Source organism: Eublepharis macularius, chromosome 1 (genome assembly GCF_028583425.1).
Source record: "Eublepharis macularius isolate TG4126 chromosome 1, MPM_Emac_v1.0, whole genome shotgun sequence".
Classification (NCBI taxonomy): Eukaryota; Metazoa; Chordata; class Lepidosauria; order Squamata; family Eublepharidae; genus Eublepharis; species Eublepharis macularius.
This window is the reverse complement of record NC_072790.1, coordinates 32,464,581-32,476,947: the sequence shown is the minus strand read 5'-3', so window position 1 is coordinate 32,476,947 and position 12,367 is coordinate 32,464,581. Positions and strand designations below refer to the sequence as shown.

At 42.2% G+C, this 12,367-nt stretch overlaps 1 protein-coding gene across 3 annotated transcripts in view; it reads left to right on the top strand.

The window, feature by feature from the left end:
- AGAP1 (ArfGAP with GTPase domain, ankyrin repeat and PH domain 1) overlaps positions 1-12,367 on the top strand; it is a 411,275-nt gene that overhangs the window by 95,524 nt on the left and 303,384 nt on the right. For all 3 annotated transcript variants that reach the window (XM_054974599.1, XM_054974592.1, XM_054974609.1), the window contains one exon: positions 4,952-5,044. In XM_054974599.1, coding sequence (XP_054830574.1) covers positions 4,952-5,044 — 93 coding nt within the window. The remainder of the gene's footprint in view (positions 1-4,951; positions 5,045-12,367) is intronic.

Genomic DNA, 12,367 nt, shown 5'->3' with positions numbered 1-12,367 from the left:
GCAACATTTTGTTTGTGCTTCCTTTGATGCTCAGGTCCTGGGCAAGATGGGAAGGTTTGGGAGCGGATGCTGCTCCTTGATGTTTTTGATTTTTGTTGTGGTGGTACCATTGATTGCTTTTATTATTGGAACTTAAGATCATGCTGGAAGCTGCTTGTAATGTCAAATTAAGTTGGGTAGATGTTTTAAAAATAAAAGTGATTCTAGGGGGCACCGCTGGTAATAACGATAACAGCTGGGTAGTAGTTAATTGGTTCATTTATGCAGATTTTCGTCTTAAAATCTGCATAAATTGTTTGGAGTAATTTGTGTATTCCGTCATTACTTTTTTTTTATCCCAACATTTTTCTGTGGAGTGAAGGGTTGCATTCTTTGTCTTGACGGCATCCTGCAACCTCCCTGTGAGGTGGGTTAGGCTGAGGGAATATGACTGTTCTAAGGCCCCCGGTGAGTTTCTTTGCAAGCAAGAATTTGAATTTGGATCTCCCCACCCCTAGGGCCAACTCTGTAACCTAACCATGATGGAAATATAAGTATGCATGTATTACTGAAGCTTGCCCAGTCGCATTGTCTGCATCGCACAAAACTTTTTAAAAATGTCACTTCCTTGGCACACGTCACCACTGGCTCAAGTGAAGGGTGGCATCTTTAATGCTGAATTTGGGGAGGTTACTAAAGGAACCGAACAACTCGGGCTTAACTTCTACAGTGTTCACCGTCCTACTTGTAGTTCAAACATACTTCTTCACTTGGTCTCCAAATAGACGCCACATTCATTGGGACAGAAATGCAAATTATTCCATACAGAAAGCCTTGTTAGTTTGCAAGCTGAAAAATAAAACAGGAGTCCAGGGGGAACCTCAGAGACTAACAGTATAAGTTTTCGTGAGTCAAGGCGCGCTTTCTTGGATGCATGGCATATTCATTAGGCAGAAACATTTATACTAAAAGGAGGAAGAAATATTGAGAATAGAAGCTTCTTTAAAACAAGATCCAGACAGAAGTCGAATTAAACCATTCAGAGTGGATGAGGACCACATTCAACTGATGACAGATGGCCAAATTAGGATAAACACAAAATCAGATCTGATCTAGGAAAGTGCATGGTGAAACAGGAGAAACAGATCCAATTAGAAATAGATGAACCAGTAATAAGCATCTGTAAAGGTTGGGCATACTAACATATTCGCACCTGTAGAGAGTGAGAAGTTCTTATTCAGACCTAATGTGAGGGAGGCTGATTCCGCACACGTTGGATAATGCACTTTCAATGCACTTTATCAATCGTTTGAGGTGGATTTTTTTGTTCCGCACCCAAAAAAATCTGTTCCAAATGATCTATAAAGAGGATTGGAAGTGCATTATCCAACGTGTGCGGAATCACTCTGAGATAGTATTGATCCTGATGAATCCTAATTCAGCAACGTTGTGTTGTATTATCACTTTGAGGTTAGTAGCTGAATGCCCTGGAAGAGTAAAACATTCACCCTCTAATTTCTGATTATTGCATTTTTAATGACAGAGTTGGGCTTATTCTTTTGTGGATGGGCTGACCTGTTTGTCCGGGGCGCTGCTGATATGTGATATTACATTGGATGACGAGTGAGTGGATGATCCCAAGGTGGCGTAGCTGATGTTACTAGGTCCTGTGGTTGTATTGCTTAAGTATATATGAAGGCAAAGTGGGCATCTGGATTTGTTGTACGGTTTGGTTCCTGAGTCTGTGTGTCTGCTGGTCTGCTGTTACTACTGACAAGTTGTAGGTTGTGGAGTTATATGCAAGTATGGAAATGCCTGCCACCCAAGAGGTATAAAATTTCTGGAAATGTTGAAGCCCTGGGGAAAAAACCCTTTCCTGTCAAGTCTAAACTTATTTTATTATTTAACAACATAAAATGCATCATTTCTAACTTAGTATATATAATTTACTATTTGCTATATTTATGGAATTTAAGAGGATAAAGGTGTCGATTTTCTGTAAGAAAAATTGCAAATGTACCCGCTGCTTGAGAGACAGTTGCAAACTGCTACATCCTATGGTATCTTAGCATATGGATTTTATTTTTTGCCATTTGGCAGACGAGGTAATAATAAAAATTGAATTTTTTTCAGTGCTCTCCAAAATGTTTCAGTTTTCCTATCGGAAAAATTGAAAAAAGTTCTTACATTTTGACACTATACATATTGAGTGGAAAAACAAAACCTTTTCTTAAGAAACATTTTGCTCCTTCCAAAAGTCCTCTTCAAGGGGCAGGGGATAAAAATCATCTCCCTTCCAAATGCTTCCATTTTTTTTCTTGAGCCTTCAGATTTTTACCTGTGAGAGAAAAAGATCATCATTCGGGATAGACCGTAGGCCATCAGTGGTGCATTGAACTGACTAGAGCTGCAGATGACAGCCAGTGGTGTTTCGGTATCTCCTTTGGGTCTGTCTTGTCGTAGGCTATTTCTGGCTACCAGTCTGGCGTTGTTAATCTGTTTCTTAATTCCATTGAGTGAGCATTGTAATCCTAAAAATTCCTGTTCCGAATCTTTTAGGAGAAACTCCCTATTGGAGGGACTGGAGTAAATGTGGTTGTAATTACAGTGCTTGACTGTAGCTCAGTGGATTATTTGTATGCTCCATGGTAGCAGCTGGAAGCATGCAGATGTGTATGGTGCTCAGTGGATTTCTAGTATTGCACAGTTGTGCAGTAATATCCAGAAAATGTACCTTTTGTGCAGGCTGGTCCATGGTCAGGTTGATGGTGGGATGAAGGTTGTTGAAGTGGTGGATTCTCTGGAGAGCTTCCTTCCCATGAGTCCAGATGCAGAAAATGTCACGTTGTAATGATTTATTTTATTTTGTGTTATTATAACAAGTGTAATGTACTTTTAATGTCATTGTGTGGAAAGATCCTTGACTGTGGATAGCTGGTGGTGCTGCAAAAGGACGGAGCAGGTCTGGCACCGCGGAGGAGTCGAATGGAGCCAATCTAAGCTTTAGGAATGCAAGCTGGTCTAGCCGATGATGACAGATTTGAGGGAAGGAGATAAAAAGTGCTGATGGAAGTCTGTGAGGCTGGAAGAACAGATTAGCCCATACCTGTTGACTTGAAAGAGCTGGCAGCTGTGAAGCTGCTACAAACCTGCCTCTCTCCCTTGGGCTCCGGCTTGCTGGCCCTATGAGTGACCAGAGGGAGACTTATTATAGGTTGGAGAGCCTGACCCAGCTCCTCCAGGCGCCCCCCTCCCAGTAACAAACATTTGGGTGTAATTCTTCTGTGTTCTCTACTGTGTGCATTCACAGAACTTTTAGAAGCATGGGTTGTATTCAGGGCTTTTTTTCTGGGAAAAGAGGTGGTGGAACTCAGTGATGGAACTCAGGACCGCACAATGATGTCACTTTGGGTCAGCTGGAACAAGGGGGGAGTTTTTTAAAGTTTGAATCACCCTTGGCGAAAATGGTCACATGGCCAGTGGCCCCGCCCCCTGATCTCCAGGCAGAGGGGAGTTTAGATTGCCCTCCACATCAGGCGCAGAGGGCAATCTAAACTCCCCTCTGCCTGGAAATCAGGGGGCGGGGCCACCAGCCATGTGACCATTTTCAAGAGGTTCCGGAACTCCGTTCCACTGTGTTCCTGCTGGAAAAAAAAAACCCTGGTTGTATTACACCTTTGGATTGATCACAGCCTTCTGTATATGCACCGGTATGTGATAACCCCCAGAGCTTTAGCATTTAGTGAGAGGGTGCAAGTTCTGAAAACACAAAGAATGGTTTGTTGCTTGTTATTGGGGTGGCATTTTTTTTTCTTGGACTTTTCAGTTCTCTCCCTTTCCCTTTCATCTAAACTATAAAAAGGAGGTGTGATGGGCCATCTTATCTTCATATTTGTGACTGTTTTTGAAGGTTTTAGACACTTTTTTTGCATTGAAGGTGAGAAGCAGGGCGGGCTCCCTTTCTCTTTGGCTTTTATTAGCATTTCATTGTGCCGGAGACATCACTAGTATGTTCACTTAACATATCCTCTCTGATTTGAAAAGCACATGAAAATGTTTTCTCATTTTCAATATTGTGTGAATAATGTTCCCACTGAAAAGTAATGGAGTGAAGTTGTCACTTGTCAGTGCCGTTATTAAGGTGGGTGACTTGTAGATCTTGCTCTTAATAAAATAAATCTGTCACATCCAGATTTACTTATCTCACAATAATGGAGGAGGATCTGAGGTTCTGTTTAAATAGAATCGTGTGTACTTGTTCTATAGCTGTATAAAACCTGCAGAACAGATTTTTCTTCCATGAAATGTTTGTAATAGTTACTAACAATGATTTTTGGAAAAAAATCCATGATAAAGTAACAGCGTTTGTGTTAACCCCACCATCATTCTTACGTGTAGAACAGTTAAAATTATAGCTTTCTATTTAGAAAGATGTATGCATAAACAAGAGAATTTGTGACAATTACAATTTGACAAAGCAGCTTAGTTTTCCTAGCATTGTTAGTTTGACTTTGATACTATTTAATCATCTAAAAGTAGTAAAAGAAGAAACTAAATGAATTTAATTTTAATCAAGGCAATCCATAAAATTATGCTGCCGAGTCATTAATAGCCTTTAAAATCTCATCAGATGATAATTAAATATACATACCTGTATTGGAAGATGCCTAAGTAGAAAGGTCTGCAGTTATTCCTGTTCGCCTTGTTTTTGATACTCTTATTTTTTAGTTGCGTTTCCAGCGAATTAAGCCGGGCCACTGAAAAGCTGCCCTATGGCCCGTGTTGGTTGGAAGGCCTGGGTGTAAATGTTTTTAATATCATTTGATATTTTTAGTACTTACTTGATACTTTTCAAACTGATGTAATTATATAGCCAGTACATCTTTTCTGATGTAACAAAACAACTTTTCAATTTAAAGCACAATACAAGAATCAACAGATTAATAGCGTTCACTTGGCTTTTACTCTGCAGTCTCGGAAAGGGAGCGACCCAGACAAAGAGAAGAAAGGGCTGGAGAGCAGAGCAGATAGCATCGGAAGCGGCCGTGCGATCCCAATTAAACAGGTATGGATCCTTTGTGTGTGTGCATGTGTGCGTGCACGCTCTTTCCTGTAGTTGGAGACACACCTCGGGTCTTAAACACCATGATGCTGGGCTTGTGTGCCAAGATTTGTTTGATGTGTTGCGGTGATGAATGTTGAAGTCACTCACTTGACATCAATTAGGAGAGGTTCCTATGTGTATTAAAATAGGATCATTAGAATAAGAAGAGGGAAAATGTAACAACAGGCCTAATGAAGTGCAGTCTGCCGTCCTGCATATGGAGCGTGCTTCCAGGCTGATCTGGCTTCAAAGCCTGCCTTTGTAGAGGAGGCTTTGATTGGGCCGTTTGCTGCCAGTAGACAAGGGTAAATCGGATCGTTGTACAAGAGCCCCTTGTGATCACAGAAATAGCGCGACGTGGCCCTCATTTGCTGTTGCAGAAGGACATCTGAATGCTGTTCCAGGTTGGTTTGCAACAACGAGGCAATTAGTTGTGATAATCATAGCTGGTGTGTCAGCTGTGCACTCTTGTTTGTAATTTGCTAATGAAGGAATTGTAACTTCATTTAGACCTTGTTATATAAGAGAACATTTACAGCCGTAGTATGTGGCCTTAATTAAACTTCCTCATTACACGACAGGATTTGAAATGGCGGATTTGTTTTGGCCTGTTTGACTACTCAAGGTACTCTTCCATTACCCCAGAAAAAGGCTTAATAAGAACAGCGCTGTGTGAAGAAAAGCAAATAATTCTTTTGAAACATGTGACTCATGCTTTTGGATTTGTTCAACAAAATTTAAACGCTCGTATGGCTTTGAGTTAAGCAGTTGGAATTTTTGTCTGATAACTTTGGACTGCTAATTCTATATTCTGAAATGAGGCCCTTTGGTCTCTCTTATCTTGGGGAAAACTTCTTATGGCAAAAGAACAAGGTTTTTCTGAAGAGCAGCAGCAGCGAGACTTCTTTCTTTCTTTGTTTATTTCCCTTATTTCATGCCTTTTACTCCAGTGGGGAACCAAAATTGTTTACATTATTCTCCTCTCCTCCATTATATCCTCACAACAACTACCCTGTGAGGTAGATTTGGCTGAGAGAAGGTGACTGGCCCAGGGACGTGGCAGAGCGGGGATTCGAACCTGGGTCTTCCAGATTCTCTCCTGAAGCTCTAACCACTATACCACACTGGCTCTTGAAGAACAGCACAAGTAATGCTAACTTTGTCCTCTCTGTTTTCATGCTCTCCTCCTTTTTTTCTACCACCTGCCTGACTAAACGACATTACTACTGATCCCTGAACCACAGCAACTGTAGGGATCTTTTGGTGTTCTCATTCTTTGATGCCCTGCCCCACCACCTATCCTTTCATCACTCACTGCCCAACACTTTTCTTCTTTTCTTGAGTGATAAAATTGGAACTATCTGCTCTTATCTCTAGCACTTTCCTATCATTTTCTTCTTCTTCCGCCTCTCTCTCTCGTCATACACCTCCTTCGGTCTCTTCCCCATACACAGTTCCCCCGCATGGCTGCTGAATCCTATGTCCTCTCAATTGCTGTTTCCAGCTCCTGTGCATTCATCCCAGCTCTCCATCAGAGAATCAGGTTCAACTTACCTTTCTCCTCTGTTGCCTTCCTTGCTGCATTCGTGTTCTCTTAACCTTCCTGCTATTTTTTCCAGTTAATGTGCTGCTTCGTCTTCTTGCCTTGCCTTGCTTTTCTCCTCTCCATCTTTATCTTTAACGCTTCTGTCTCTTTTGCCCCACCTCTCTATTGATCATGTCACTTCTTCCTTTGCAATATTTTTTAAAAAAATATGTCCCTCCCTCTCCACCTTCTCAGCAAGAACTCTGTTTCATGCTCTGGGCATCTCCCATCTGCAGCCTCCTCTCTCAGATCTTCCATTGTCTCACCTTGGTTCCTCACCTTTATCTACCACCAAAATCTTTTGCCTCTGTGTCATTCGCATCACATGAAACATCTGAGATCATAACATTAGATTTCTGTCTTTTTCCAGATTCAGTACAAGCTCTTTGCCTGTACCTTTGTAGCAACACCCCCCCCCCCCCCGCAACATGTCCTAATGCATCCACGCCGGACTGTTGCTCTTTCAACTTCTGCAGCCTGCAGTTCTCCTGCTCCCTCAGAGAACTCGGCTGATTCTGCCCCTTCTATCTGGAATGTCTGCATGCCCCTTATGCCTGGGATACCAGCGTCGCACCGCCTCTCTCAGTTCCTTCAGGTCCCTGAAGACCCACTTTTTTTGCAAAGCCTTTGGCATGACCCATTGGTGACACCCCAGAACTCTTTATTTGTATGTGTAATTGTAATGAATGGACATTTGTCCCCTTTTTATCTCTACCTCTCTCTTCACACTAAAATCTAACATATTTCAAATAATTTTAGAACATAAACCCTCTGAGACAGGTACCCATGTTCTTGCGCCTTTTTGCTTGTCACCCACCTGGCTAAGTAACATTAATGTTCTTCCCTAAATCGCCTCAGCTGTATGGATTCTCTTTTCCTCCTCTCCGTCTTTGATGCTCTGCTCAGGCCTTTCTCACCTTCCCATTAGCCACATCAATGGCAGTAAATAATGATACTTTCATGCTCTTTTTGTGAAAATTTGATACAAAAGAAATATACACATTCATGCAAACTTCCATTTTTTTTAGTAAATATACTTAAAGTGATATATAGCAGTTAAAAGAGTTTCAACTAAGTATTCTTTACACAGGCATGTTTACCAATTAACCTCCCTAACAGTCCGATGTCTGGACTTAAAATTCAAGGGACGCGGCTGCATGCCGGAGGTTATTTCATGGGCATGTCATATGACACTTACATGAAAGTTGCCGTGTCACTCAGGAATATGATGAACCGCTCAGGATGTGCATCAAAGCACTCATTGAGTGAAGCGGTAGCCCTTAGCTGGTGAGCACCATCGTTGCTAGGGCTGGTGCTCTCCGAGCATGGTGGGTGCTAAAGCCGGCCTTCCAAACTCAAGATTCCTTGCACTGTTCCGAGCACCTGAGTTATGTTTTGTGGCCTGCCAGCTGCTCAGTGACTCCCTTGTTCTCAGCCCCCCCCCCCACACACACACACCAGGAAGCAACAAACCAGGCTTCCAGTGCTTTAGTGCACGGCTAAAGGACTGTGAGTTTGACGGATCTGAATGCAGAATACCAAATAGTCCCAAATGTCCATAAAATAGTCTTGTGCTACCTACCAGTTAGCAGTGACGCCTAAGAGTGACACAGAACAGTATCAGTATCTTCCACTGACGAGTACTATGTCTGTGGTCACCTTAATGTTTTAGTACTTTGCGTCCAAACAACTCAGCAAACTGGAGGCTAAGGGATAGAAGTGTTAGCTCCACTCATCCACGTGTTTGCTGCAGCAACATTTATTCCTATTTTCTCCTTTCCGGGCCTTCCTCTGCCCATTGTAGTTTCAGTTGGGTGTCTGTCAGCTCTTGTTCTGGCTCTTTCATTGCTTCCAGCCTAGGCGATCACTCTGTTTCCCGAGAGCCAGGCATGTTTCAGTGTGTCTGACCCACTTGCCATAACTCAAAAACAAAGGCTGGGCTGGGCTGGGAACATTATTTCTAAAAGTTAGATTTTTAGCCAAGATCTAAAAGCAGGTACTAAGATTCTACTTCTCAAAGAGGCTCTCCTAGAAGCTCACCCGTTTTAATACAAATTCCATAAAATCAAAACAAGTAAGGTAAGCCGACAGTCGTAAGGGAGCAGCAGGGGGCTATATTCAAAGCCATTCCCTTTTAAAATTGGCTATTAAGTGCTAGTGTCCAATGCTCTCCTCTTAACATCTAGAGGCTTTCTCAGTAAGAAAGATTTGAAGGTTTTCCAGAAGGCACAAAACAAATCCCTGGACAAGGATTTCCCTAAGCAAGGTGCAACTGCTGAGGCGGTTGTCGATCTATAGCCATCTGATAGATCAGTGTATATGAGCAGACTCTGTCCTGAAGATCTTTAAGGCATAAGAACAAGGGAGGATGTTTCTTATTTTCCTTGAAGATAGTTTCAGGTGGGTAGCTGTGTTGGTGTGCAGTAGAAGAGCAAGACTTGAGACCAGTAGTACCTTAAAGACCAACAAGACTTTAAGGTGCCGTTGGACTGGAATCTTGCTCTTCCATTTTCCCTTTCTTTTGCATCTAAAGCGGTGCCATTTTTATCCTCCTCATTTCCAGTATGGCCATAGATGTGGACATTCCTCCCAACCACAACTCTTCCACATCTCAAAACCCCATCCTTACCTTATCTTATCTTTCATGTAAGGTCCCGGTCCTTATTCTTAATCCCCTCTCTTCCTAATTACACCCCACCCACGCTCCGGTTCTAAGTAGGCATGTTATTTATTCTGCTAATATGCCTCGAACTGATAAACGAAGGCAAATTTCTCTGCTCAAAAGGTATTGCTGTAAAAAAAAAAAGGGAGCTAGTGTTAATAATGGGAAGTAAGGGCCTGTTGTCCACAACTAGCAACTCTACTAGAACCCGGGAGGACAGATGGAAGTCAAAATCTCAGCTCAGCCAAAATGTCACAATTTCCTTCAAGTGGCTGTCTCTGCTTCCACCTCCAGAGTTGAAGACTTACACCTTGAGAGGGTAAATTCACGTGGCAGGCAGTGTTTCATCATTAGCTCCTTCATGTGTGGTGCAGTGGTTAAAGTGTAGCACTAGGATCTGGGAGAACTAGGTTCGAATCCCCACTCTGCCATGGAAGCTGACTGGGTGACCTTGGGCCAGACACATTCTCCATCTCACCTACCTCACAGGGTAGTTGTGAGGATAAAATGGAGGCGAGGAGGAGGATGTAAGCCCCCTTGGATCCCCGCTGGAGAGAATGGTAGGGTATAAATGAAGTAAACAAATAAATGTTCAGCAAGGTAGGTTCAGTGCTTGATGCAAACCTAAATATTTGCTTAAAGATCTGTGGAAGAAAGTGAAGGGCACACTCTGTACTATGAAACAGTGAGTTCTTTACTTTATTCCACTGATCTGATATCATCATGAAATTAAATTGGTAACTGTTTTTCATTGCTAAATCCGCAGGACACAGTCCTTAATTTCTGCGCAACAGGTTGGATTCCATGATCAGAGGACACAAGAATCACGGATGTTCCCCTTCTTCCAGCAGTCCTCTTTGACCTCAGGAATGTTTATTTGTCGGGCCATGGGCCCTGTGTATGTGAATAACCATGCTGTATTGATGCGAAAAGGGTCCTTTCATCCTATCTCCACTGCAGCCTCCCAGCCCTTGTTGATGTTTCTTCACATGGGCCCTGACACCTTGGGAATAAACTTTCCCAGAGTCAGAGAGGACTGCTAGGTGGAAGAGAAAGTGGGAAAGATCTGCAACCCTCAGTGCTATCTGCTAATGAACTGTGGGATTTTGGCATTGTACATTTGTTGTTTTGTGTATGCAGGAGGACTGGAAGAAACTCTACCTGTAGTTTATGATGTAGAATGAACTGAGAAAATTAACTGGCTCAGTTTCCCTACCCCATCCTTTCTGAGACAATCACATTTTCCCTTATAACTCCATAAGGAACAGATTAGAGGCTGAATTGTTTTTAAAGTGAAGGCTTGAAATTCAGAGAGGGAATGTGGGATATTTCTAATGGGATATTTTCCCGGTCCAAGTCAGTTTTCTTACTCTCAGGGTACTCAGTTGGAAGGGCTTGTTTGGTCAGCATAAAGTGAAGTAATGTAGAAATCTTGTGGCCCAACAGCAGTGTGCTTCTTTCACTTTCTTGCTGTCCTTAAACTCCGAGAGCTCTTGTGTGAGAAGGGGTTGTGAATGTTATGCATAGCATCTTCACTGTGTGTGAAGCACTGGGTCACTTCTGTGGTGTCTATGACTTCCTGACGGCCTCTTTTTAGTAATTTTATCAATAGCTTTCTCATAAACTGCTGATCTGGTATGTCCTTTGCAGGTGTTGTGTTCTTCCCATTTCAACTCCTATTTATTCTGCAAATCTTTCGAAAGTTTTAGTCCCATTTTTAATAGTGTGGATTTGTTGTAGAATAAAGAGGTAGTCATTTGGGCTTGTTTACGCATTTGCTGCAGCACAAAGAATTGTGATTTTCTGAATTACTAGCCTTGTTATCTGATGAAAGAAATCTTAATCCATTATGCTTTTTTGCAAAATAAACTAATATATATGTGCATACAAATAACCAGTTCTGAAGGAAAATTTGCTTGCCCCCTGCGGTCTTTGTAAATACTTGTATTTCAAATAATGATACTTTTTAAAAAAGTTGTTGCCTAGTTTATTTTTTAAAAATTTATATCCCGCTTTTCTCCCTGGTCAGGGACCCAAAGTAGCTTTTCATGCTGTTTCCGTGTCCTCCACTCAATCCTCACAGCAATAATCTTGTGAGGGTAGGTAGGTTGAGATATTGTGATGGGCCCAAAATCACCTGTCAGGCTTCCATGTCCCAGGTCCTAATCTGACATTCTAATGATTACAGACCAACCTTCAGTTATTCAGGGGCATCATTTAAAAGTGACCATGTGATTAATATAACAGATCAATCCATTAGGCATTGCAACTATATAAATGTCCATTTTTAAATTCCCATCCAGATCCAATGAGAAGGGTGGGGAGAGTTGGTGTGATTACGAGCGGTTTACGGAAGATGAACGTGGAAATGGAAGCGCGGGCAGCATGGTTTGCAATTGGTTGTGTATTCATATAGACCTATTGAATTACATAACAATGTCTGTGTTCCTAATGAGGGCTGAACACCCTGAAATCTGTTTTGCTGCCTCAGTCAGGGCTGCCAAATAAGACATGGCGTGTTCGGAATTGTTGTGAATCTTTCCTTTCCTTGTTTCCACCCATCTGTCTAGCTGCAGATGCACAAAAGTAATTTAACATCAAGTCACCTATAAAACTGCTCTTAGGCTTTTCAGTAAGTTACAGCTGGTCCATGAAATTTCATGAACAAAATTGCTCTTACTGTCGTGTTATATAGCATAACCTTGACTGTAGATTAACGGTAGCTTCTTCCAAGTACTAGAGTGTTAACAGTCCTGTATAGCCAGGGATGGAAACGTATCCTTCAAAATCCCGGGCACCAACTCGTATTTGTAGAACAGTTACGTGTGTGGGGGGTGGGGGGGAATTCCAAGAGCCTCCCCCTGTAGTGCAGAGCAAACTCACTGTAACGGATTTAAAGCAAGAGGGTAGCAAGCCAGCCACATTACCTACTACTAACCAATGGTGTCCCACCTACTGAACTAGCATTTTCTCCTGTATTAAGGCTCAGGAGAAGTTAATATTGCAGTGAGTCTTCGTGTAAGGAGCATCCGGGACA